We start from the raw sequence: 26,246 nt of genomic DNA, 5'->3' as shown, positions 1-26,246 counted from the left end.
ACAATTATTTTCGTTACTATTTTTAAGAGTTAAAAACCCCTAGGCATCAAGAGAAAATTTTAGAATTTGTAAGGATTGTCAGAATTATTATTATTATATTCTGTCACTGGCAAAATATGAAGAAAGGGATGATCTTGAAGATGACTGGGATTCAAAATATACAGAATTTTTAAGAGTTGGGATTTAAGATTAATGGATTCAGATTCCTATAATGCACAAATTAGAGAAAGTTTACCCTTGTATTATCAAGGTAAGAAGTTCTAATAAAATGAATAAGAATGTGCTAAACGATGGTATGTCTTTAGTATGCTAATGAAATACAATCACTTGAAAAAAATCTCACAATAATCAAGTAAGAGGCTAAAAGTGAACTCCAATTTTTTTTTTAAGGCCTGTAAAGGTAGCATTTTTACAAACAACTGGAAAAAACTGAATTTCTTTCATTGCGTTCTGATAGTCAGGTATCTCTTCAATCAGCAATGCTAAAACAAAGTATTCCAAAGTTATTTTTCTTGTCCCATGGGCTCTCTTCACAGGAAATAAAATAAATAAATCAAGATTTAAAAGCCGAAAAACTAAACCCTGCCAGTATAAAACAGGTGTGTGTGTTTGTTTGTTTTTTTTTTTAATGAGAAAGGCTTCTTATGAAATTGTCATTGGTAGTGCATTCCAAATTAAATGGCTCTTAAAAAAACAGCTCTGAATAAAATATTCAGAAGTCAAATCCAGGTTATTCAAAAATAGATTTTATATTTTATAGATTATCTAGGTTGATTTCTGTCCTCTTTGGTTTTCTGGCCAATTTATTGCTCTGGCCCAGTGGGGGAAGGAAAATGAGAGGAAAAATTCATTAACACTATGTGTAGTTTGTAGAATGGTATACATTACAACGAAGTATAGATAATTCTGGGCCACCTAGTGATTTCCTAAGGGTCTATTATATTGTAGCGTAAGCATCAAATACTCATGATGCTTTCTACAGGTTTTAAAAATTTCTGAAATGGTCTAAACATAAAACAGAAATATAGACTTAAATATAGACTTATAGTTTAAAATGAAGAGTTTTTTTTGTTTTAAGTCTATAATTTATTCTGCAAACAACATATGCTGCCAATTAATCGTATTTGCTATAGTGAGGTAGAAAGAGGTTAGGCTTGCTATCAAACAGCTCTACTGGCTGACTTGAAACAAGCCTCTTCACCTTCACTTGGGAACCTTAGTCTCTTCATCTGTAAAATGAGACTGAAAATACTGTGTCATTTATTCACTTAATAGCTATGAAGTGCTCACGGCATTTCTGTGTGTCAGGCACTGTGCTAGCCAAGCAGATATAAATGGAGAAAAGGTAAAAATGAGACAGCCCTGCCATCAAGGAGCTGACCGACTAATGGGGAGATGGAAATAATAACATAATGATCAGATAATTAGCCCGGTGGAGGTGTGTTAAAAGTGTCATGGGAGCAGAGGAGAAGCAGTACTGAGGTCTGACTGAAAGAGCTTCTCAGAAAGTCAGCTGACTTTGCTAGATAGACAGGCGGGGCGGCAGGTCGCTCCAGAGAGAACGGAGAGAGCAGGTAAGAGATGAGAGGTGTAGGAGAGCAGGGACCAGAAGTTGCTCAGGGTTACTGAAGAGTCAAGAGCAAGAAGTGGGGAGAGGTAGGAGGTGAGCCTGGACAGGTAGATGGGGCGAATCACACACCATCTTATATGTAGGACACACACACCAAAGGTTCAAGTCACGGAATGTTATAGTGATGGTTCTGGGCACGGTACTTCGGCGAGTTGGTGATTATGAGGTGTGAAGGCTCACCTCACCAAGGGAGCTTTGACCTTAATAAAAAATAAACTCAAGACAGTACTATAAACCATATAAGATAAATATTATTCTTATTAATGGTCATTTGTGGGCAATATATTCAAATGTTTTCTCCCTTGAAAAAGGAAGAAATGATGCCACATCCATCCATTATGTGTCCTATCCTCTACTAAGACTTATGGGAGGAGAGAGCTAAGATATACTCTCTTTGAAATAGAGGAGCTGACATTGCTATGTAAGAAGTTAAATATTTCCAGAAAATGAAAATAATTCAAAATATCCATGATTCCCACCTTAAGACCTTCTTGATATTGTTCTGTTTTCTCCTTAATGATCTTCCTGTGTTCGTCAAAAATTTCATCCATTCTTCCATACCACTGGAAGACATTATTATTTAGCCTAATGTCTGCTGGAGAAAAGTTGGTACACTCAATGAGGAAGGCGAGGCAGTTTTTAGAATCCACCAATCTCCGTCCCAGTTCAATCATATCAACTGTCTCTACTTTCTGAATATAAGCCTGAGAGAAAACAAAAATTACAGATGGCATTTTAAGGAACAGCTCATGTCAAAAAATAGCCTGTAGAAATACACTGCATAAATATGTACAGACTTGTTAGAAGTATAGACTTTTGGTTCCAAATAGGGGACTGCAGCACAGTCTGCTTCTCATCCATCCTGAAAACCTTTACTGACAGAGCAGGGTGAAAACCAGAAATACTAAACAACACACAAAGAGCACTGGGAAACCAAAGGATGCTATGGTTCTCTGGAATATGAGAAGCAGATGCTGAGTGATATCATTTATTCTTTCAGAAGAGCATTTCGGGCACCTATTATGTGCCTGATACTGTGCCGGGTGCTGGCAATACAGTGTGACAGAAACAGACCTGGGCTTTGTCCTCAGAGAGCTTATAGTTTAGTGGAGGGGACAGTTAGTCAAATAACCACCATAACAAATGTAAAATTGCAAACTTGCAACAGACACCAGTGCTGCAACACTTTCCTTAGTTATAAAACTAAAATATAACTGCAGACAAATTTAACAAGGAAGGTGCTGAATCTATGAGGAAGACTACAGCACTTTACTGAAGGACGTTTTAAAAGTACCAAATAAATATGGAAACCCACGTTAAAACATAATATTATAAGATGTAAATTCTCCTCCCACCAGTCTAGAAAGTCAATGCAATTTCAATCAAAATTGCAATGGCATTTTAAAAAAACTAAATTTGATGTAATTTTAAAAGTCTCTGAAAGTACTCAAGAGTAGGCAAAGATGATCATGAAAAAGGAAAACGATAGAGACTAGCCCGGCTAAATAGCAAAATATACTATATAGATGCAATAATTTAAACAGTTCCTGTTCTGGCTCAGGAGTAGAGAATGGAACAGAACAGAGTTTAGAAATAGATCCAAGTACAAATGGAAATTTAGTGTTGAAAAAGAGGCATTTCAAACCAGGAGTGAAATGGCAGATCATTTAATAAATTGTACTGAAGTAATTGGCTATTGATTTTGGAAGAAAGTAAGAGCCCTATTTACTTCGTAGAAGTACAGAGAAGGTCTACTGTTAAGTGAATAAAATAATTTGCAGGAGTAATGATTCTATTTTTGCAAAGACAAAGCTCTGTGTGTGTGTGAGTGGGTGAATATATAGGTGTGTGTGTATGTGTGTGTGTACACATGCACATGGAGGTGCCCATGTGTATGGACATATATACATGTAGCTCTCTCAAACCTCTTTTGAAACATACTAATTTATGCATATATCTTAACATAAATTCTGAAAGAAACCTGCTATCCCCCTGAAAAATGAGAAAACTGCCAATTACTTGTACCTACCTGTGTTTACCTTCCCTGTTATACCCCACACCTCCCTGTCTAAGAAGTAAATGCTTCTTTTCTTAATGCTTTTAAAGTTCTTTTAAGTGTCTAATAACCACCTCTCTCTGGCTCTCCCTTTTCATCACTCTCCCTAGTGCCATATATATACATAGGTTTGGAAAGAACCATTACCCCAAAAAAAAGGAATTATGGAAAAAGAGGAACGTTTACTTTGTACAGTTCCATATTGTTTAAATTTTCACTTTTGTAATTAAAAAGATAAAAAGGACATTGCCTTAAAAGCTTTCATTGATATGCCATTCTAATTAGAATGTTTTTCTGTTGCAAATCCAAACAGTGATCTAAGTGAAGATACATTTTTGTAATTTGGTTAATCAGCTTTTTATGTAGTCAAACAACTGTATCTTTATTTCCTCTTACTGATAAAAAATGACTGATGTCTGTATTGAATAAACCGAGAAGATATTTATGCCCTTACAAGAATAAACTTTTTCAAGATACAGAAATATTTTAAATATTAGGTAATGAATCCTACTTGCTAATTCTGTGAAATGTTTCTATGAACAATAGAAATTCACACTAAATAACTCCAAATTCCTAAATACTTCCAGCGATGGTTAAGAGGGTAAATAAATAACACTCTTCATACTCAGTATTCATTTTTTTCAAAGGAATTTCCAGCTATGGAACTCTCCAGCTACCTTTCAAATCATCCATAATCAAAGTATCACTTGATGTTCTACAATAACTCATGTAAAATATAAAAAATTCTAAAAAGGATATCATAGGTTTGTTTGTATTTGATACACACACATACACATAAATTCACATGTTAAGAACCCCAATCTAAGTACAAATACTTTAAAGGAAATAGAACCCTTTAGAGGCTGATATGCAAAATTTGGTTCTAGTGATTTTCACAAATTTTTAAGTGAATAATTTAATGTACCTAATCATTTGAACACCTTTTGTAATTTCCTACCTATACAAAGTTTTGAATGATTTAACATGTTTTGCTGGGTTTGCTTAAATATTTTAAAATCTAGGAACACAAGGGTTCTATTTTGGATCTTCAGATTGCTAGAAAAGGAAAAAGAAGATCCTGTAAAAGTGTAATGTTATAAGAATGGAAAAGGAACAAAATAAATGGATGATAAACCAGGTGTTTTATATTATTTTATTACCATCAGGTAGACTTCAAGCACAGAGGCAACAAGAAAAATGATGCAAGACTTCTCTAATATTTTTAGTACCATAAGTCCTATGCTCAAAACACTTTTCAGCAAACTACCACAGAAATGTTTAATATATAATAAAAGCCTATCAAAAACAAAATATTACTTAAGGATTAAATATTTGTTGATTAAAAAAATGAAGGATGACTGCATATCTCAGGTTGCCCAAGACAGTCCTGGTTTATGCCTGCTGGCATGGTAACAATTATTAATAGTGCTCTCAAAAAGATTCTTGTAGACAACTGCATTAATAACTCTAATACTTCACCTCTCCCACTGTCTGTCCTTGTAGTGTCCTCTCACTGGCTCTGTGGCCATTTTGGTCAACAGGCTATTCGCTAATGTGACACAGGCAGAAACTTGAAAAGCATTTGTACAATTGGGCTTGCTTTTGTGCCTCTACCATACCATGAAGACATGCCCAGGTGAGCCTGTTGAAGTCTGAGAGACAAGCGAAGCAGAGTCAAGCTTCTGAAGCTAATTACACTAGTCAACCCAGCTGAGAACTAGCTGATATGATTGAGTCCAGAAGAACCATCTAGGAGGAGTGTCCAGCCTGAATCACCAAACTTCACACTCATGAGCTGTGTGTGTGTGTGTGTGTGTGTGTGTGTGTGTAACTTACTATTTTAAGCCCCTGTTTTAACTTTTGGAGCGATTTGTTATTGTATTATCATGTTAATAACTATAAAAGCTGGGGGGAAAAAAGAAAAACAATTTACTTACACACACATGACTATACAGAGCTTATAAACAATACCTTCATTTCCATCAGTTTTGCTGTATTTGGAGGAGTGCTAAGAGCCTTTTCAGATATCTTCTCAAATTCCTCACATAACCTGAAACACCAGACAAAACCCATCTTCTATAATTAAATTTTATTCCTAAATATATTCCTGTGTACTATTTTAATGTTCTATTACATGAAAAATACAGTCAGATTACCTTACCTATATGACATCTAATTAATTAAAAGCGAATTTGTGCTCATTTACTCATTCATTCAATACACATGTAATGATCATCTATTCCATTCCCAACTACAGTAGTAAGTGAGGGAGGTACACAAATGTGTAAGATGCAATAATGGTTCTCAAGCAGTTCACAATCCAGTATGGACAGCAAGACCATGAACAATCATTTCCAACCTAGAGTTTTAAGGGCTCTACCAGAGATTTAGTTGAGATGGCACAAAAAGTGGGTCTACTTGGAAGGCATGGTTAAAATGGGCCTGTGTGCTCAGAAGCTTCTGGTCATATGCAAATACTTCCTACGGATTTAGGTTGTGGGCAATATAAACAATGAACTTACTATGGGATTTTAAAAAAAGAGTAGTGAGAGCTAAGGAAGTTCAGATAACATCTGCAGAAATTTCTTCAAGAAGATTGGCTGTGAGGTGAAAGAGAGGGAATGGATGGTGACGATGTTGGGTTGAAGTGGAGGGTTGGAGGACGGAAGAGGGTTTTGACGGTGTTTGTAAATTTCAGAGGCAGAATCCACAGTGAAGGAGAGATTTAAAATGCGACACAGAGGGGACGACTAGTAGAGCCAGGTCCAGAGGGATGGGAGGCAAGGGGGCTGAGCTCATAGGTAGAGACGAGAACAGTGAGTGGCTGACAGATTCTTGACCGCTGAGAATGTGGGGAGGCAGATAGGGAGGGGTTCATGGAGAGGTGAGATGAGACATGTAAGGGCAAGAAGTTGAGGGCATTTGTATCTAGTGGTTCCTATAATAGTCCTGGTATATCCTCTATACAGCCAGTGAGTCTGGTGAGAGGCATAATTAAGAGAAAAGGGGAAAAAGTAGAACTGGCATGAGCTCTGGGGGCAGCTAAGAGGCAGAGAAATAGTTATGAAATTAAAGCAAATATTTCACTCAGCATGAAATGCTGTAAATAAAAGACATTTTCACTATTCTTCCAGTACTTTTAGAGGAAAAGGTACTTTAAGCTGAATATACTGTTCTGTTTCTCAGATAAGCTGCCCGAGTCCTAGCCCTTTTCCACGTGGTGCCTCCCTCTTCAGCCTCCCCCGCTCACAGTATCCGTGAGAGCAACACAACCCGCTCCTTGTTCTTGGAATACACCATGCCATTTTCATACCTACCTCACTCCCTTCTACATATTATTTCCTCTAACTGGAATTATTTCACCCACATCATTCACCTGGCGGACTCCTACTCATCCTTCAAAATGAATTCCTACATCACTTCCTCTTTGCAGACCTCCCTGATTTTCCCCCTCTCCTCCAAACCTCACCCCGAAAGGAAATTAATCACTTCCTTCTCTACTGTTCTACTTCTGTGGTTCAGGACAGAACTTATGGCACCTTGTTGTAATTTACTGAATTGGATGGCTATTTCCCCTTCTACAATGTAACTTCCTTCAGGAATTTTTTTCATATTCAGTCCAAGTCTCTAGCGCTGTACCTGACGTATGGTAGGTAAATGAAGCTCCCTCCAGGCTTCTTACAGGCTGAAAGAAATATCTTTTTAATGCTTTTTCCCTAACACTATAATTATAAAAAATTCTGATTATTTGGGGGTTTTATTCCACGTAACTGACAGCAGGAAAGAGGTTTCTGGAGCCACGCTATCACCAGTGCTAGAAAACTAACTACACTTCTTGTCTTAAACAGGTATTCTGCTTCACACATTAGCATTCTGTAAGTTTACTTAACATGAGTCAGTTTTCCTAAAAATCTCCAGATTGGACAACAAATGAGTTTGTAGTTAAGGTAATGTGTTACCATGGCCTTGAAGGGTAATTACAGTAAAATGATGTTCCAAATTTGAGATCCTTGACAACTACTGTGTATATCCACTGTGAAAACTCACTTTGTGTATTGATTACACAAACTTAAAAATCTGAAGTTAGATAATGTCCACCTGACTTATACAAAAGAAATGCAAACACATTTTAATACCACCCTAATTCAGACAACTGGGAAGGCACATTCATGGTGAAAAAATACTAAAAATCACAAAATAACACTTAGAGCCAAGGTGAAATAAGTTTGGCTTTATCTTTTCTTTTCTGTCATTTATGACACTGCTCTAATCCATTACTTTAGTTGAGTGACAGTTGATTCTATTTAATTCCTCCACCCGCCAAAATAAAAATATAATATTAAATAAATACCTTGTATTTACTTCCTGATGGTCTCTGAACATTTTAGCTATAAGTTTTCCACAAATAATACCTGCTCGCTTCACCAAAGCTTTGATTAATTCCTCACAGCGCATTTCAAACATTCCTAAACGAATAGTCTGCAATGTTAGGTATTAAAAGTTTAATAAACATGAAATGACATAAATGATTCCCACAATTTTGCCTTTTTCCATAATATTGATTTGTGTGTGTATGATCTAATACAACTGAGTTTTTTTTTTTTTAATATGATGCAGGCAGGGTTTTGCAAATACTCTTTTATATTTTACCACTATCTTCTGCGTGAATCTCCTTGAACAGTGTATCTTGGAAGCCAATTCTATTTCAGGACAATAATTGATATAAAAACTTTGGAGAATTGAGTTATTGCTACATAGATAGTGGGATTTAAATGTTATACTTTCTCTGTACAAAAAAGTAATGCATGGTCATGGTGGTAATTTGGGAAAATATAAAAAAGGACAAAAGAAGAAAATGTTTAATTACCAGTCTCCTACTAAACAGAAGTAACCACATTTTGGTATAATTACCATATTTTCCAAAGGATTTGTACACACCAAAGCAAAAAAACCGAATAGTTCTTGATATTTTTGAGGGGCCAAGTTAAAATAAATTACTTAAAAGTCAGGCTTAGGGCTTCCCTGGTGGCGCAGTGATTGAGAGTCCGCCTGCCAATGCAGGGGACGCGGGTTCATGCCCCGGTCCGGGAAGATCCCACATGCTGCACAGCGGCTGGGCCCGTGAGCCATGGCCGCTGAGCCTGCGCGTCCGGAGCCTGTGCTCCACAACGGGACAGGCCACAACAGCGAGAGGCCCGCGTACCGCAAAAAAAAAAGTCAGCCTTATAGGGTACACCTTCAGCTCTATAAACATAAGAACTATGTGTTTTGTCTACCTCTGCATAGCCAGAGCTTACCACAATGCTTGGCACATAAAAAGGCCCAAACAGTTTTCTGTTAATGATAATGGTCTAATTCTTTCACTGTATGGTCTAGAAATACATCCTAATGAAACTGGGAAGAGATCACTAGGTACAAAGAACAGTTGTACAAAATGGGTCATTTACCTTTCTAGATGTGTACCGTATATCCTCTATGAGCTTTTGGTACCTGTGAATTTCTTGTATTATTTTCTCATAATTACGATTTTCTGCAAGGAAAGCATCAGCATCTTGCTCAGCTTTTTTGGTAATTAAAAAATCATACTTGTCATAGAGTCTGAGGTGCTCATTCAGTGCCATGCTCTCCCATATAACCACGTCCTTAACCTTTTCTTTGTGAGCTTCAACAACTTCCTTCAGAATTATCGGCTTCAAAGTTGCTGGTTTAGACTTACTATCCTAAACAAAGGAATAAAAACAATATGAGTTATTTAAAATACTTTAAATTAAGGTAACCATATCATTCAGCTTTGTAAAAATGCCCATCTTACCATACTGTCTTTTTAAATTTATTCACAAGTTCCCTTGGATTTTCTAATCTATATCTGTAGAGAGTCTAATCACAGCAGTATTTTAAATATCTAGGTTTCATATGTTTTGTTTTTCTTAGAGGCTACCTAGGAGTATTTTGTTTTTCTGTATGGAGGAAAGAGCAGTCACTTGAGAACATACACAAAATAAGAGTTGGAATATCAAAACAGCAAAATCCATGTTTTATTTGTACAGTTGTATATGCTAGCTTAAAAGGTAGCACTTGCATCATACATTATTAAAAAAAATAAGTCAGCTCAATGTCATCAGTCTTTGATCACAGTCACAGCCCTTCTTCACCTTGAGGAGTAATGTATGTAGAACAAAGAAGGATTGCTTACTCATTCATTGACCTCTGAGCTTTCAGAGGTCAGTGTGAACAACAACTAGAACAGACTAAAATCCCTAGTTGCAAAATTTGCATTCTGCTACCACCATTAGAATAATGTGGGCAAGAATGTATCACACAACAATTTTAAATAAGCAAACAAATCTCAACAACTTGTCTCCTTCTCTTTTTGAATAAGAGGACAAGTAAATGTGCATATATGGTTTATTATCTTGAACCAAGTTACACTTAAAAAATATATATGCAGCTTCCCTGGTGGCGCAGTGGTTGAGGGTCCGCCTGTCGATGCAGGGGACACGGGTTCATGCCCCAGTCCGGGAAGATCCCACATGCCGTGGAGTGGCTGGGCCCGTGAGCCATGGCCGCTGAGCCTGTGCGTCCGGAGCCTGTGCTCCGCAACCGGAGAGGCCACAACAGTGAGAGGCCCGCGTACCGCAAAAAAAAAAAAAAAAAAGAAAAAAAAAATATATATAGTCTCTACCTGTTGTCCAGAAAAAGGGATTTTTAACTGTAACAAACAAAAATCATTGCCAGTAGTGAATATTCTACAGCTTTCAAATTGAGAATATGAAAGGATTCCTTAAAGAACTGGGTAATTTGTTCAGGTATCCAGGATGCATTTGTCCGCTGTGCCCCCTAGTGGACATTTCAGGAAATCACACTTTTTCAGAACTAGATACTTCATGACTACATTAGTGAATCCCACCATCATCACCACTACCTCACCCCCAGGGCACAGCAGATGCTTGGTGTCATCTTTTTTGAAAAAGAACTTTAGGATTAAGCAATATATATTACGTACTGCAATGTGAAATTGTTGGATCTAATGTGAAGCTCATTAATATTCAAGTACCCTCTGTATCACTTGTTTCCAAACTTGAGGGATTGCCAGAATCATCTAGGGATATTTTACCGGTATACCTACTTCTGAGTACAGACTGTCATTGTAAATCTACATCTCTAGATGCAGGGAATGGGGGTGGCAGGGACCCCTGGATTTTTTTTTTTTTTTTGCGGTACATGGGCCTCTCACTGCCATGGCCTCTCCCGTTGCGGAGCACAGGCTCCGGACGTGCAGGCTCAGCGGCCATGGCTCACGAGGCCCAGCCGCTCCGTGGCACATGGGATCCTCCCGGACTGGGGCACGAACCTGTGTCCCCTGCATCGGCAGGCGGACCCTCAACCACTGCGCCACCAGGGAAGCCCTGGATTTGTATTTTTAAAAGTCACCACATGATACTGGTACATAGGGTTTTAGAATCATTACCCCACGTATAATGCCCCAGGTAAGACCTATCTCTCAAAATTTGAAACCAGAAAAAATACCTGAGCAGTCTAAAACTTGTTATATTTTCCTCTTTACTGTAGAAACTAGGAAGCTTAGAGCCATATTTTATAAGCATAAAATCATAGCAACTGTCTTCATTCAGATGATTATAATACTTTTTTCCACTTCAAACTTTATCTAGTAACTCTTATTAACCTGTTATATCTGTCTGTTTCATAAGCTACATCTAGTCATTCTTGAGGAAGGCACGGTATGAACAGAATACAAAAGGATGCAATAGGTGAACTGGAATTAAACAAAAAAACAAAGTAAACAGTAAGTTTCTTGAGAGACTTCTATTTATGGTAATATGAGGAACAGATACCCTGTTTGAAAACAACGACTTAGTTCAAAACACATAAATATGCTGGGGAAAATGTCAAATATAACTTTTATAATGCATGGTTAAGGCAGTAAAATAATAAGGAAAGGCTAAGGGGCCAAACATGAGATAATACATGAATCGGGAGGTAACTATATGCGATGTGAGCAGCTGCCCTGGGGACTCTGCTGATCCCTGGTGGCCTAAGCTTTGCTTTAATGAGTTTCCAGCAGGATGGGCACATGTGTGGGGCTGGGTGGCATGGGTGAGAGAATGGTTGTCAGGAAACAAAGCCTGAAGCCTGAGTAAGGTGGGAAGTCAACTGATATCCCTACATAAAGCCAGGAACAATGAAAACAATGAAAAGTGACACAACTTCACAATGAGGGTTCTGAGGACACAAAACTTCAGAATGCTGAAAGCTGACAGAACCATTAAATGAGGGGCTAAGAAGGAAAATGTCTTGTTTTGGCCTGTTTTTCAGTGGAGAAGAGAAAGGATGGTCATCTTAAGAATTTGGAACCACAAGCCTGTTCTCTTACACATTTGGGTAAACACTCACTGCCAGTGTCGTCCACAAAATCCTCAGGCAAGAATTTTGTTTAAAAGGGTCCTGGGGGCTTCCCTGTTGATGCAGTGGTTAAGAATCCGCCTGCCAATACAGGGGACACGGGTTCGAGCCCTGGTCCGGGAAGATCCCACATGCTGCGGAGCAACTAAGCCCGTGAGCCACAACTACTGAGCCTGCACTCTAGAGCCCACGAGCCACAACTACTGAGCATGCGAGCCACAACTACTGAAGCCCACGTGCCTAGATCCCGTGCTCCGCAACAAGAGAAGCCACCGCAATAAGAAGCCCGCTCACCGCAACGAAGAGTAGCCCCTGCTCACTGCAACTAAAGAAAGCCCACATGCAGCAACAAAGACGCAACGCAGCCAAATAAATAAATAAATAAATAAAAATAAAGTTCCGTTAAAAAAATATATCATTAAAAAAAAAAAAGCCTGGGTTTGCAGGGACCTCCAGAGCACATGTCAAGAGAATATGCAAAATCCAGAGGAACCAACCCAAATCAAGGCCTCAAAGACTTCCCTGCATAAAGTTCTTGTGTGTATAAGCCCATAATAATAAATAAAAAACAGGGGCTTCCCTGGTGGCGCAGTGGTTGGCCGCAGCAGTGAGAGGCCTGCGTACCACAAAAAAAAAAAAAAAAAAAAACCCACAGAAATAAACGACCAGGAGCAGGAGTCACATCAGCAAACAGAGAAGAGTAATGAATACATGACTAAGTACAAGAAACTATCAAAAGTGACCAGGCTGGGCTTCCCTGATGGCACAGTGGTTGAGAGTCTGCCTGCCGATGCAGGGGACACGGGTTCGTGCCACGGTCGTGCCATGGTCACTGAGCCTGTGCGTCTGGAGCCTGTGCTCTGCAACGGGAGAGGCCACAACAGTGAGAGGCCCGCGTACCACAAAAAAAAAAAAAAAAAAAAAAAGACCAAGCCTAGTTGAAAAAAAGAAAAGTTAATGGATTCTGAGAAAATAAAAATAAAATGATAAAAAAACTAGAAGCTCTATGAAGAAGACAATATTCTCAACATGAATAATGTTACAATCACAGTGTTAAGTAAAATAAAACAAGTCATGGACTATTTATAAGATGACTCCATCTATACAAAGACATAGAAAAACTAAAGAGAAATTGTTTACAGATATACAGACATGTAGTAAATTTATGTTTAAGAATTCAGAGTAATAACTACAAAATGCCCAATGGTCACTGCAGCACTGTTTACAATAGCCAGAACATGGAAGCAACCTAAATGTCCACTGATAGAGGAATGGATAACGAAGATGTGGTATATATATACAATGGAATATTACTCAGCCATAAAAAAGAACAAAATAATGCCATTTGCAGCTACACGGATGGACCTAGAGATTGTCATACTGAGCAAAGTCAGACAGAGGAAGACAGGTGTCATATGATATTGCTTATGTGTGGTATCTAAAAAAATGGTACAAATGAACCAATCTACAAAATAGAAATAGAGTCACAGATGCAGAAAACAAACATATGGTTACGAAGGGGGAAGGGAAGGGCGATAAACTGGGAGATTGGGATTGACATATACACACTACTATACATAAAACAGATAACTAATAAGAAACTACTGTATAGCACAGGGAACTCCACTCAGTACTCTGTAATGACCTATATGGGAATAGAATCTAAAAATGAGTGGATATATGTATATGTATAACTGATTCACTTTGTTGTACAGCGGAAATTAACACAACATTGTAAATCAACTATACTCCAATAAAAATTAATTTAAAAAATAACTACAAAGTACAAGATAGTGATTCCTTTGCTAGAAGGTAGAAGGATAGGGATATGAACAGGGAAGAACAATTGGGAGGTAGAGCTTAAAGGTAATAGTCATTGTTTAAGTTAGATGGAAGGTATGAAGGTGTTTACTCTATTACTGCTTAAAACTTTAAACACTGGCCTCCTGTACTCTTTTGTATGTATGAAATATTCGTACACTATTTAAAAAATGAAAAAGAAAGAAGAAAGCTACTGTTTGGACTTAAAAAACTTGAAAAGCTTTTAAGTTAAGGAATTTTCAGACATGCTCATTTCATATACTAGACTGCAATAACTACTGTTGAAATATCGTAGTTCAGCAGAACTTTGCTAAATATTTGGCCAGAGAGAAAAGGGAAGTAGGATCTATGATTTGGAAGTAAGGAGACATGACTATTCCTGGAAGAAGGTGTATCAGGAAGGTAGCTAATTGGAGGAGAATTTTACAGAGCTGGAAAAGTGTAACGCAGTCAACAGCATGGTGTGAATGCTACAGCAAATGCTCATTGATGGCTTCAAACCAGATCACAACTTTAATTCTTCCCCCTCAGAAAGTTTTCAGCTGAGTTCAATAGAAGACTGGTCTAAGAAACCAGTATTTAAGAGAAGCTAATGGGAAAATAGTATGTTTTTAAAGCAAAACTGCCTTATAAGCCAATGTTACTAGGCCATTGGTATTCTGTAAAGCAGAGGATACCTGTCTATACTAAAAGAAGTTATTTGAAGCAAATACCATCATGCAAATTGAAGCAATCAGAATATCCTTATTACTTACCGACTTGGAATACAATTTTGTCTCAACTCTTGGCACGAAACTGACAGCCTTAATCATGACATCATAAACATTTAGAAGGATGGCTATATAGTCATCGAAATCAGGTTCAAACTTAATGGTGTCGTTATCAAGAATCAGCCTTATGACAAAACCTGGATGTTCAAAAGCTCTAACAGAATCCTGCAACAAAGAAGTTATAGATATATAATAAAGTATACATATATATATGCATATGAATTGTGACAGAGTAAGGAGTGCACTGGTTCCAATTAGGATACATGAGAACTCAGCCTTCTTCTTATGTCCTAGACAGTTAAGCCAAAGAGGAACTGTACCAAAAAGGGCAAGAGCCATTCCCAGCGAGCCATTCCCAGCGAGCCATTCCTAGCGAGACTCAGTTGGTATCCACTGAGCCTACAGATCAACTATAGGGTCAAGATTCCAGAAAAAGGAAGATGTGCACAGCAGTGGGGCTCTAGAATCATCAAAGGAGGAGCCCAAGAGAAGAACATTCAAATTCCCAGACTCCACTCACCCTTTAACAGGACCTTCTTCCAGAAAGAAAAGAGTTCTTTGGAGAAATCTTCCCCAGCCCTCATGACCCAAATTTCCCAATTATGGGAATTTTTACTTATTTCCACTAACCTCACCAATGTGATGATAATAATATACCCTACATATGCAGGTTGACATTAAGTCTTTTTTAAAAAAACACGTAAGTGTAATAGATCTAAAGATATACTTTCTGCTCTTCCACTGGTAAAGGTTATTTTATAATTATCCACTCTGAAAGAATTGAAAATAAATAAATTGGTAAATGAATATTGGTGTAACTGAACCTTACTTACGGGGGGTTGTGCAATTAAGTCCGTGAAATCTTGCATGGAAACCAAAGTGAGGTCCTGCAGCTGTAAAGTCATAAGTGTAGCAGCACAGTTGAAAAAAGATTCCAACTTGGCACTGCTGTCACCAGGTGGCAATAGCTTTTTTTTATTACCTTGGTAATAAATATTCTGCACTTCTGGAAACCACCTTCAAAGAACAAAAGACTTTTAAAAGTTACTATTTTCAATGAATTACTCCTCTTACATTAAGCATTAACAGTAACTTCTGAACATCTAAAGGTCTTTATAGAGAGGTATATTGCCAAGTCACATTATCCACTCTCTGAAATATAAGTGCTGGCATATTTCACTCCTCCTGGGAAAAGAAGTTTTAATCATAGCCAATGGAAAATGGCTCAACGACATGATGCTGTGATAAAAAGGTAAATCGAACTCCTGGAACCATTATTCCTGCACTTTTTGAATAATATGACAATTAACTTTATTGGATATTACAAGATACTCCTCCCCAGTCTCTGAAATTGCTCTTCAGGGAATGGATTTGTCAGTTTAAAGCTAAAATGTGAATAACATTAAATCAAGGGAGGGCTAGTTTGACTCAGCCCACCTAGTAATTTATGCTGTTCTATTTCACAATGATAGTTGAAAACAAGGCACAAAACAACAAAATCAAGTATATTATTTTTTTATCCTCCTTAATGAGAAATCCTGAAAGAGTGACCGATTTAAAACAAGTTCCAAATGTATATGTATCCTTGTAATAAAAGGAAAACAGTGAAATTCATATACAGATACATTATGATGATAACAAGTGAAGTTTTCAGTTTACAAAACCACTGTCCAACACTAAAATTAAGGAATATTTGTACCTCTTTCATAAGCAATAATAAATTTTTAAAAACAAGGAGTCAATATAAGTTCAGGAGTTGCCTGAATGCTCCAAGAGAGATCAAAGTTTTAAATGTATGTATTCATCACTTTAACAAATACATGTTTAGTGCCTACTGTGTGCTAGGGACAGTGTCATGGGAGATATGAAAAGATATGACATGATCCCCTCTCTCTCATAATAATGAAGGCAATGTGTCATGGCAGAAAAACAGCTTTGAAATCAAAGAATAGAGACATAATTTTCTATTTAAGTAACAGAGAAGGGTTCTATAGTGAAGATGGCAAATTTCACTGAAGAATAGATAAAAATGAAATGAGGAAGACCCTGATAAAAGGACCTGAAGTAGAATATACTAAGAAAAATAGGTGGGAGAGGTAGGGCTAATATATCTGATCATTTCACTGTCTATAACGGAGCTAATACACTGGAAAATAGGAAAAAATAAGTGGAGGGAAGTCTGTGAGGACTTTTGCAGAACTTGGGAGCTAAACACAAGAACCTGGGACAGGCTCACGCTCTGTGAATACACAGCAGATCCTCCTGCAGTGGGGCATCACTGTTAAAGCAATAGGTAAAAGGACAAAGGAGGACAAGTAGCAAATACTAAGTAGAGAAGGGCAATGCCAGATTAATGAAGGGGATTGAGAAATCTCCAATAGTCCAGGCAAGAGATGGAGCAAGTCCAGGGCTGTAAGTAGAGAAGGGCAATGCCAGATTAATGAAGGGGATTGAGAAATCTCCAATAGTCCAGGCAAGAGATGGAGTAAGTCCAGGGCTGTAAGACTGGAAAAAGGACAAAGAACAGAAAATACATTGAAAGAAATTATTCAATCATTGTCTCAAAAATACTTACAGGGTTTCCTATTATGTACAAAACATTTGAGGTACTAAATATTACTCAGTCCTCAAAGTACTTATAGGTGAGTGGAGGGGAAAATGCACACACATAAATATATATTATAAAAGGAAAAAGTAATAAGAGAACACAGTGTCAGAGGCATTCAGAAAGAAGAGATCACTTTTGATGAGGTAACAGTAAAGATTTCATGGAAGAAGGGTCATTTGGTCTGGACACTGAAAGACACAGAGGGGCTTCTCCGGGAATGAGCTGCATTATGTGCTGTAAATAGCGTGAGGCATAATTTTTTTTATTGAGGTATAACTGATATAACATTATATCAGTTTCAGGTGTACAGTATGACGACTGAATATTTGTATGTATTGCAAAATGATCACAACAAGCCTAGTTAACACTGGTCACCATAATTAAAGTTTTGTTCTTCTTGGGATGAGAACTTTTTTTTTGTTTGTTTTTGTTTTTGTTTTTGTTTTTTGCGGTACATGGGCCTCTCACTGTTGTGGCCTCTCCCGTTGCGGAGCACAGGCTCTGGACGCGCAGGCTCAGCGGCCATGGCTCACGGGCCTAGCCGCTCCGCGGCATGTGGGATCTTCCCGGACCGGGGCACAAACCCATGTCCCCTGCATCGGCAGGCGGACTCTCAACCACTGCGCTACCAGGGAAGCCCGGGATGAGAACTTTTAAGATCTACTCTCCTAGAAACTTTTAAATACACAACACAGTATTGTTAACTGTAGTCACCATGCTGTGTACTACATCTCCATGGGTTATTTATATTATAACTGTAAATTTGTACCTTTTAACCCTCTTCAACCATTTCATCCACCCCTTACTCCCTTCCTTTAGCAACCACCAATCTGCCCTCTGCATCTATGAGCCTGGTTTTTGTGGTTGTTTTAGGTTTCGCATACAAGTGAGACCATATGGTATTTGTCTTTCTCTGACATATTTCACTTAGCATAATATCTCCACAGCCCATCCATGCTGTTGCAACATCTTCTTTATCCATTCATCAATCGATGAACATTTAGGTTGCTTCCATGTCTTGGCTATTGTAAGTAATGTTCCAATGAACATGGAGGTGCACATATCTTTTCAAATTAGTGTTTTCCTTTTCTTCAAGTAAACACCCAGAAGTGGACTTGCTGGACCATACGGTAGTTCTATTTTTAAAGTTTTTAGGAACTTCCATACTGTTTTCCAGAGTGGCTGCACCAATTTACATTTTCACCAACAGTGCACTAGAGTTCACTTTTCCCCACCTCCTCACCAACACTTGTTACTTCTTGTCTTTTTGATAATAGTCATTCTAACAAGTGTGAAGTGATATCTCACTGTGGTTTTGATTTGCATTCCCCTGATAATTAGTGATGTTGGGCATCTTTTCATGTACCTGTTATTTATCTGTATGTCTTCTTTGGAAAAATGTCTATTCAGATCTTCTGACCATTTTTAATCTAATTGTTTTTTGCTATCACATTGTATGAGTTCTTTATATATTCTGGATATTAACTACTCATTAGATGTATATTAGTCGCAAACATTTTCTCCCATTCAGTAGCCTGCCTTTACATTTTGCTGATGGTTGCTTTGCTGTGTAAAGTTTTTATAAATATGTGTATAAAACATAAAATTTTGCTAATAGTATCCAAGAGGTTCTTATTCTGTTTTAATCCCCTTAACCTCTGATTAAATCTGATACAATTATGTCTGCAAAGATGACAATGCTAAGAGTCACAGAGTTTAAGTGGGGAGCAACTGAGCAACTTTCAAATTTTCCTAGAATTCCCATCTCACAGATGGAAACAAACAAGGAGTAACTATTTTAAAAACCAACAATTGGTTAAAAAGGAGAACAAAAAAGTCTACAGATTTACCAATTGGATAGATATTTAACAATGGTAAGGTATGGTTATAGGCTAATCTTAGAAGCCATGCCATTTTTAATTTAACGTGACTATTTCTACAGGCATGGCCCAAGGTGAAAGTTTTTTCAGAACTGAGAATAGAAAAGATAGGTTAGGTCCAGGTTGCAGAAGACCTTAAAAGGCAGTTTAAGAATTGTGGATTTATTTTGTCAACAAAGGGAAGGCACTGATCTAGGGGATGTTTAAGATTCACCTGGCAGTGGTTTGTAGGCTATATGGGAGGATAAAAGGGCCTGCCAAGGGTAGTAGCAGTGGGAATTGACAGAAAGGAGTACACATGGAAGATGCTTCTGAGAGAGGATCAAGAATACTTGGTGTCCATAAAAGAAGTCTCAGTAAATATAAAATGATGAAAATCATACAAAATTAGAAAATCAGTAACAGAAGGACACTATGGAAATTCACAAATATGCAGAAATTAAACAACATAGTCCTGAACAGGCAATGAGTTAAAAAAAAAAGGGAAATTAGAAAATAATTTGAGATGAATGAAAATGAAAACACCATATATCAAAATTCATGGGATACAGAAGAATAGTGGTCAGACTTTAGACCTGTAAACACATTAAAATATATTTAAAAGATCTTAATCCAATAGTCTAAACTTTACTAGAAGTCAGAAAAAGAGAGAATACTAAATTCAAAACAAGGAGAAGGAAGAAACAGAGATATGAGTGGAAACAAACAAAATAAAGAATAGAAAAATAGAGAAAATCAGCAAAGCCAAAAGCTGGTTCTTTGATAAGATCAGCAAAATTGACAAACCTATAGCTAGACTGACCAAGAAAAAGAGTGAAGACTCAAATTGTTAAAATTAGAAATGAAAAAAAGGAGACATTAATACTGATCTTATAGAAATAAAGGGAACACAATAAACAACTCTATGCCAACAAATTAGATAACCTAGCGAATTCCTAGGAAGACACAACCTACCAAAACTGACTCAAGAAAACATGAATAGACCTATTACAAGTAAATACATTAATTATCAAAAAAATTCTAAGAAAATTAAAAGGCCAGGATCCAGGAATAGGTGGCTTCACTGGTGAGTTCTACATCAAATGTTTAAAGAATTAACACCAATCCTTCACAAAGCCTTTCAAAAAGAAAAAGAGAAAGGAATACTTCCTAACTAATTCCATGAGGACAGTATTATCATAATACCAAAACAAGACAAAGACATCACAAGAAGAAGAAGAAGAAAACTATAGATCAATACCCTTGATAAATATAGACACAAAAATCCTCAACAAAATATAAACTGAATTTAGCAGCATATAAAAAGGATTGTACTCCATGACCAAGTGGAATGCAAGGTTGCCTCAATATATTAAACCAATGGTAATATACCATATTAGCAGAGTAACAGAAAAAACTATCATCTCAATAGACGCAGGAAAAGCATTTGGCAACTCTACATTATTTCATAATAAAAACAATTAAGAAACTAAAAAGTAAAGGGAAATTCCTCAACCTGATAAAGGGCACCAACACAGAATATATAGTCAGCCCTCTGTATCCATGGGTTCCACATCCATGGACTCAACCAACTACAGACTGAAAATATCAGGAAAAAATTCCAGAAAGTTCCAGAAAGCAAAACTTGAATTCTCCATGTGCCAGAAACTATTTACATAGCATTTATACTGTATTTACAACTACTTACATAGCAGTTATATTTTATTAAGTATTATAAGTAATCTGAGATAATCTGGAGGATATGTGTAGGTTATATGCAAATACTATGCCATATTATATAAGGGACTTGAGCATCCATGGATTTTGCTATCTGCTGCGGGGGAGAGGGTGTTTCTTGGAATCAATCCCCCATGGATACTAAGGGATGACTGTATAAAGAACTCTTACAACTCAAAAATAAAAAGACATAACTGAATACAAAATGAGCAATGATTTGGATATTTATCCAAAAAGATAAAGAAATGGACAATAGACGAGCATGTAGAGAAATTGAATGGTAAGAATACATTGTTGTTAGGGATGTAAAATCTTACAAACCCTTTGGAAAACATCATGGCAGTTCCTCAAAAAGTTAAATATAGTTATCATATAACCCAGCAATTCCACTCCTAGGTATACAACGAAGAGAACTGAAAACAAATGTTTACGCAAAACAAATGCTCATGGAAGCATTATCCATAATAGCCAAAAAGTAGAAACAACCCACACTGATGGATGAGCAAAATGTGGTATTAATATATTCTGCAATGGATTATTATTTGGCCATGAGAAGAAATAAAGTATTGGTACATGCTATAACATGGATGAACCTTGAAAACATTATGCTTAGTGTACGAAGTCAGACATAAATATGGTATCATTCCACTTAGATGAACTGTTCAGAGTAGGGAAATCTACAGGGACAGGAAGTACATTAGTGGTTGCTAAGGGCTTGTTAGGGTGGAATGGGAGTGACTGCTAACAGATACAGGGTTTTATTTGAGGGTGATGGAATTAGTGATGACTATTGCATAATCTTGTGAATATATTATAAACCATTGAATTATACACATTAAAGTGGTGAATTTTATGATAAGCGAAATATATCTCAACAAGAAAACAACAGTTAGCAATACACTGAATATGGCTGGGGGCAGGCTGGGGATGGTGAGAATGTACATGATGAGCAAAGAGACAGAACAAGTCGAAAAGTTTTCAACTTGGCCTGGGAATGGTCCAGAGGAGGAAGAATGGCAGGCTTGGAAGAAAGAATGAGTACTGTTATGGAAATGCTGGGAATCAGGTGCTGACATGGCATTCAATTGGAGATATACAGTAGAAAATTTATAATAAGGGGACAGAGCTCAGAAAACATAACATCTTGAGACAGCTAAGACAGACGAAATCATGAAACTATCGAGAATACAGAGAAGAAAAACAAAAGCAAACACCTGGAGAGCCCCTACTCTTAGAAAAGATAGTGAGATTAAGTAGAGCCAGAAAAGGAGATCAAAAAGAAATGGGCACAGGGACACAGAACAGAGACTTACAGAAGGCGGTGGTGATTAAACCACAGCAATTGCTGAGTAGAAGTGGAGGATAAGGACTAAGAGAAGACGTTTCGGTTTGGCATAGATGTCATAATTAATCATTTACTAATTGTTTCTCCACTTCGGTGAGCTGATGTTCTGCCTTTTAGCCATGATAAACACATTCTGGCTCACTATGTAAAGCATGGTCAGAGGGCTCTTCCCTTAGAATCAATCAGGAGGCATCAAGAGATACAGTTAATCAGGGCTTCCCTGGTGACGCAGTGGTTGAGAGTCCGCCTGCCAATGCAGGGGACACGGGTTTGTGCCCCGGTCCGGAAAGATCCCACATGCTGCGGAGCGGCTGGGCCCGTGAGCCATGGCCGCTGAGCCTGCGCGTCCAGAGCCTGTGCTCCGCAACGGGAGAGGCCACAGCAGTGAGAGGCCCGCGTACCGCAAAAAAAAAAAAAGAGAGATACAGTTAATCCATCTACATCTCTCAGCAAAATCATTCAATAAAGGTTTATCCTCTACTCTGTACTTTGACACACCCAGTCTACTAAAATTTGCAGTGGGAATGTATTCCTGGGGTAGAACCCTGAAGTTATAGATCAAGATAATTTACTCTTATTCTGTCCTTACGGGGTCATATTCTCCTCTGCAATTAATTATGCACTTTCATTCTGCACCTCTCCTCTATTTTTTTTTATGTGAACTAATACTACATAGAAGTCTAAAGTTCTTTCAAGTAATGCCAGACAAAGAATTTGATTCTAACGTATTAGAGAAGAAAAAATATAAAGGGAAGATTCAGTCTTAAACTGTCAAGATACACTTCTAAGTACCTCTTGGAAATCATGAAGCCATGCTGGAGTTTTATGTCCTCTGTTATCTTAAATTTGATCTAATATTAACGTCCCAGTTATAATAACTTAATGGCCCATGACAAAGACAATTTTACTGTATTGTTTCAGAACGTATTATCTGGCACCAGTATCGATAATTATCACATGTGGCTATCCCAATTTGAAGGGCCAATCCAAGATGATGTTTAATTAAGTCTAACTTCCCAATACGACTATAAACTCCTTTAAAGAATATATTTTCCCCACCTAAGCATTCTTTAAACTCTTCTGCATCCTCCATCCAAAACCAAAATGTAACAGGCACATTACCTTGTATGTATTAACAGTAGATTCAAATAAATCTCTGGTGAACGATTAGCTGATGATCATTCCCCCAGGTTATCCACCCCTGCTCTCAGAGCAGAGGGTAGAAACCAGACATTGAGAAAAAGTATCAATTATAATCATTTTAGTTTCTGTACAATCTATGCTGTGTAGAACATCTGGATAGACATCACAGAGCAAGGCAGTTAAAGATATCATATTTAACTCTCAAACGGAAATGATTACAAACTTTTTAAAATGAGATTTTCTAAAAGCAGTTAAATTGCAGTAGCCCACCAATCACATTTTTAAATTTATGTTTTCATACATGAAACTTCAAAACTTTACATTTTAAGTAGAGTCTCTTTGGCAGATTCCATGTGTTTCATGACAATATTCTGAAAAGTCGACAGCTCTAATGCATCCTGGCAATTGTGAAATTCTTCTACATCAACTAAACGTAACTTTCTGCAAGAGATGAAAATGAACAATGATTTAAGTATGAGGGTTTTGTTGTTGTTGTTGTTTGTTTGTTTTTGCGGTACACGGGCCTCTCACTGTTGTGGCCTCTCCCGTTATGGAGCACAGGCTCTGGACGCGCAGGCTCAGCGGCCATGGTTCACGGGCCCAGCCGCTCTGCGGCATGTGGGATCCTCCCGGACCAGGGCACGAACCCATGTCCCCTGAATCGGCAGGCGGACCCTCAACCACCGCGCCACCAGGGAAGCCCGACAGTTTTTTGTTTTTTTTTAATTTAACATTTTGCTAATTGATCCCTTCTCAAAAAATGATATTCCTAGGTTTTATCACTAAAATTTGTGTTCCATAAAAATATTCAAGAACATATTTTAATTTAAAAAATAATTAATATAATTAAATTCAGCAGGAACACAATCTGATATTATGAAACTGTGCTGTGCAGTAGAAGAAGGATGTAATAACTGAAATTTGATGGTTAGGTTAGACTGATTTTTGCTTTCAAACTGGAACAATTAAAACAGGAAAAGAGGCAGGGCTCAAAACTTACAGGGTCCACTACTCCTAATATAAAAATTCCACCCTTTCTGAAAAGAGAGCAACCCTGGATATTGGAGAGCCATGAAGTGAGGGAGTTCTCACACCTAATTAAGACCCAGTGTATAAAAATCTTTTGAACCTGTCTGGTTTTGATTTTTTCAGAAAACACAGTGCTTACTCCAGCCAAGAGTTTTCACTTCTGACTACAACACTATGATCTTTGTTATATACACGCTTTAGTCAGTTAAGAAGTTTCTCTGGCAGATTAAAGTGAAAGAACAATGCTATCTATTAGTACCATTGTATTAGTCACTTCAATTTAACTACAGATTTCTTCCCTATTAGAGAAATTGCTATTTAATTTCCACATGATTAAATGATTTCTATGTTATCTGAAAGATAGGAAACACTATTAAAAACATCACCTTTAATTTTTACTTAAAAACCAGTGTAAAATACTGGTTAGTAGACAAAACACGTTTCACATCTATTTATATTCCTTTCACAAGCAAAAGTCCATCTCTTAGGTTACCATGAGGTTAGTACATGACATCAGTGATACATTAGGCACAAAGTAGGTATAACTACTGCTGGAGAATCTTTGGTAATGCGTTATTCTGGGCAACTGAGCAGTATACAGCAATGTTTTAAATAAAATACTTTTAAAATGTAGCATGACAAGGCTTCCCTGGTGGTGCAGTGGTTGAGAGTCCGCCTGCCGATGCAGGGGACACGGGTTCGTGCCACAGTCCAGGAAGATCCCACGTGCCGCAGAGCGGCTGGGCCCGTGAGCCACGGCCGCTGAGCCTGCGTGTCTGGAGCCTGTGCTCCGCAACAGGAGAGGCCACAACAGTGAGAGGCCCGCGTACCACAAAAAAAAAAAAAATGTAGCATGACAGCACATACTAAACATAATCTGCTCTCTTTATGCTTCTTGGTCAACATTTTCATGACTTTATGTTTCAAAGCTGTAGCTATCAATCAGGGCACAGGTGCATGCTGTGTGAAGCAGCACTGAAGGAGAGCAGTTGCTAGGGCAGGAGCACCTAGAATGCACTTTGCCACTGAGCAACCAGACCAGTTTTCCCTGCACTTCCTCAGTGTCTGATTTAGAGACAATTCTAAGCACAGGCCACCCACCTTTCATGATTTGAGATTGATAGGCCTTTATAGAAGTTTTACAGAACTTTCTCATGAAATCTCTGCTGGTAACATTCCCTGTTTGGCCAATAGGCTGAATTGTTAAGAACATGGGAAAAATACCACCAGACACTGGTCCTACTTTCTCAGGACGAATCCTACAATCATCTGGCAGTAGAACAACAGTTTTTTTTTTGTTTTTTTTTTGCGGTACGCGGGCCTCTCACTGTTGTGGCCTCTCCCGTTGTGGAGCACAGGTGTCGGACGCGCAGGCTCAGCGGCCATGGCTCACGGGCCCAGCCGCTCCGCGGCATGTGGGATCTTCCTGGACCGGGGCATGAACCCGTGTCCCCTGCATCGGCAGGCGGACTCTCAACCACTGCGCCACCAAGGAAGCCCCAGAACAACAGTTTTAACCACTGGTAAAAGACTACAGGAAGAGTCAGGAAAAAGATCACTCAACCAAATAACAGCCCCAAATCACCCAGACTGTGAACCTCAGGTTCTCCTCTGAACTCTTCCTACCCCTTACCTGCAGCATGCAAGCGGACGTCAATTTCGGGAGACTCAGCTGTCAGTCATGGATCCCTCCCACCTGCCACTTGATGCTCATCACAGTCTGAAACCCCCACCTTGATCTTTGGATCCATCACTGATTTCAGGCAGAGGGACTTCAACAGTCCTGGCCCAACACTCTGGACTCAACACCAAGTCAGTCTCTGATTT

General features: G+C 38.1%; 1 protein-coding gene across 4 annotated transcripts in view; it reads right to left on the bottom strand.

Annotated features, from left to right (window-relative positions):
• Positions 1-26,246, bottom strand: part of DNAH7 (dynein axonemal heavy chain 7) — a 247,269-nt gene that overhangs the window by 180,559 nt on the left and 40,464 nt on the right. For 3 of the 4 annotated variants that reach the window (XM_067741149.1, XM_067741150.1, XM_067741152.1), the window contains exons 9-15: positions 23,712-23,831; positions 15,532-15,715; positions 14,684-14,863; positions 9,134-9,406; positions 8,038-8,165; positions 5,658-5,736; positions 2,110-2,334 (exon numbers count right to left, since the gene is read on the bottom strand). In XM_067741149.1, the coding sequence (XP_067597250.1) occupies positions 2,110-2,334; positions 5,658-5,736; positions 8,038-8,165; positions 9,134-9,406; positions 14,684-14,863; positions 15,532-15,715; positions 23,712-23,831 (1,189 nt within the window). Of the gene's footprint in view, positions 1-2,109; positions 2,335-5,657; positions 5,737-8,037; positions 8,166-9,133; positions 9,407-14,683; positions 14,864-15,531; positions 15,716-23,711; positions 23,832-26,246 lie in introns of those variants that run through there. The other variant, XM_067741151.1, reaches the window with a different exon arrangement.

Source organism: Pseudorca crassidens, chromosome 6, assembly GCF_039906515.1.
Source record: "Pseudorca crassidens isolate mPseCra1 chromosome 6, mPseCra1.hap1, whole genome shotgun sequence".
Lineage (NCBI taxonomy): Eukaryota > Metazoa > Chordata > Mammalia > Artiodactyla > Delphinidae > Pseudorca > Pseudorca crassidens.
The sequence above is the reverse complement of the archived record's forward strand: the minus strand, read 5'-3'. Positions and strand labels throughout refer to the sequence as shown.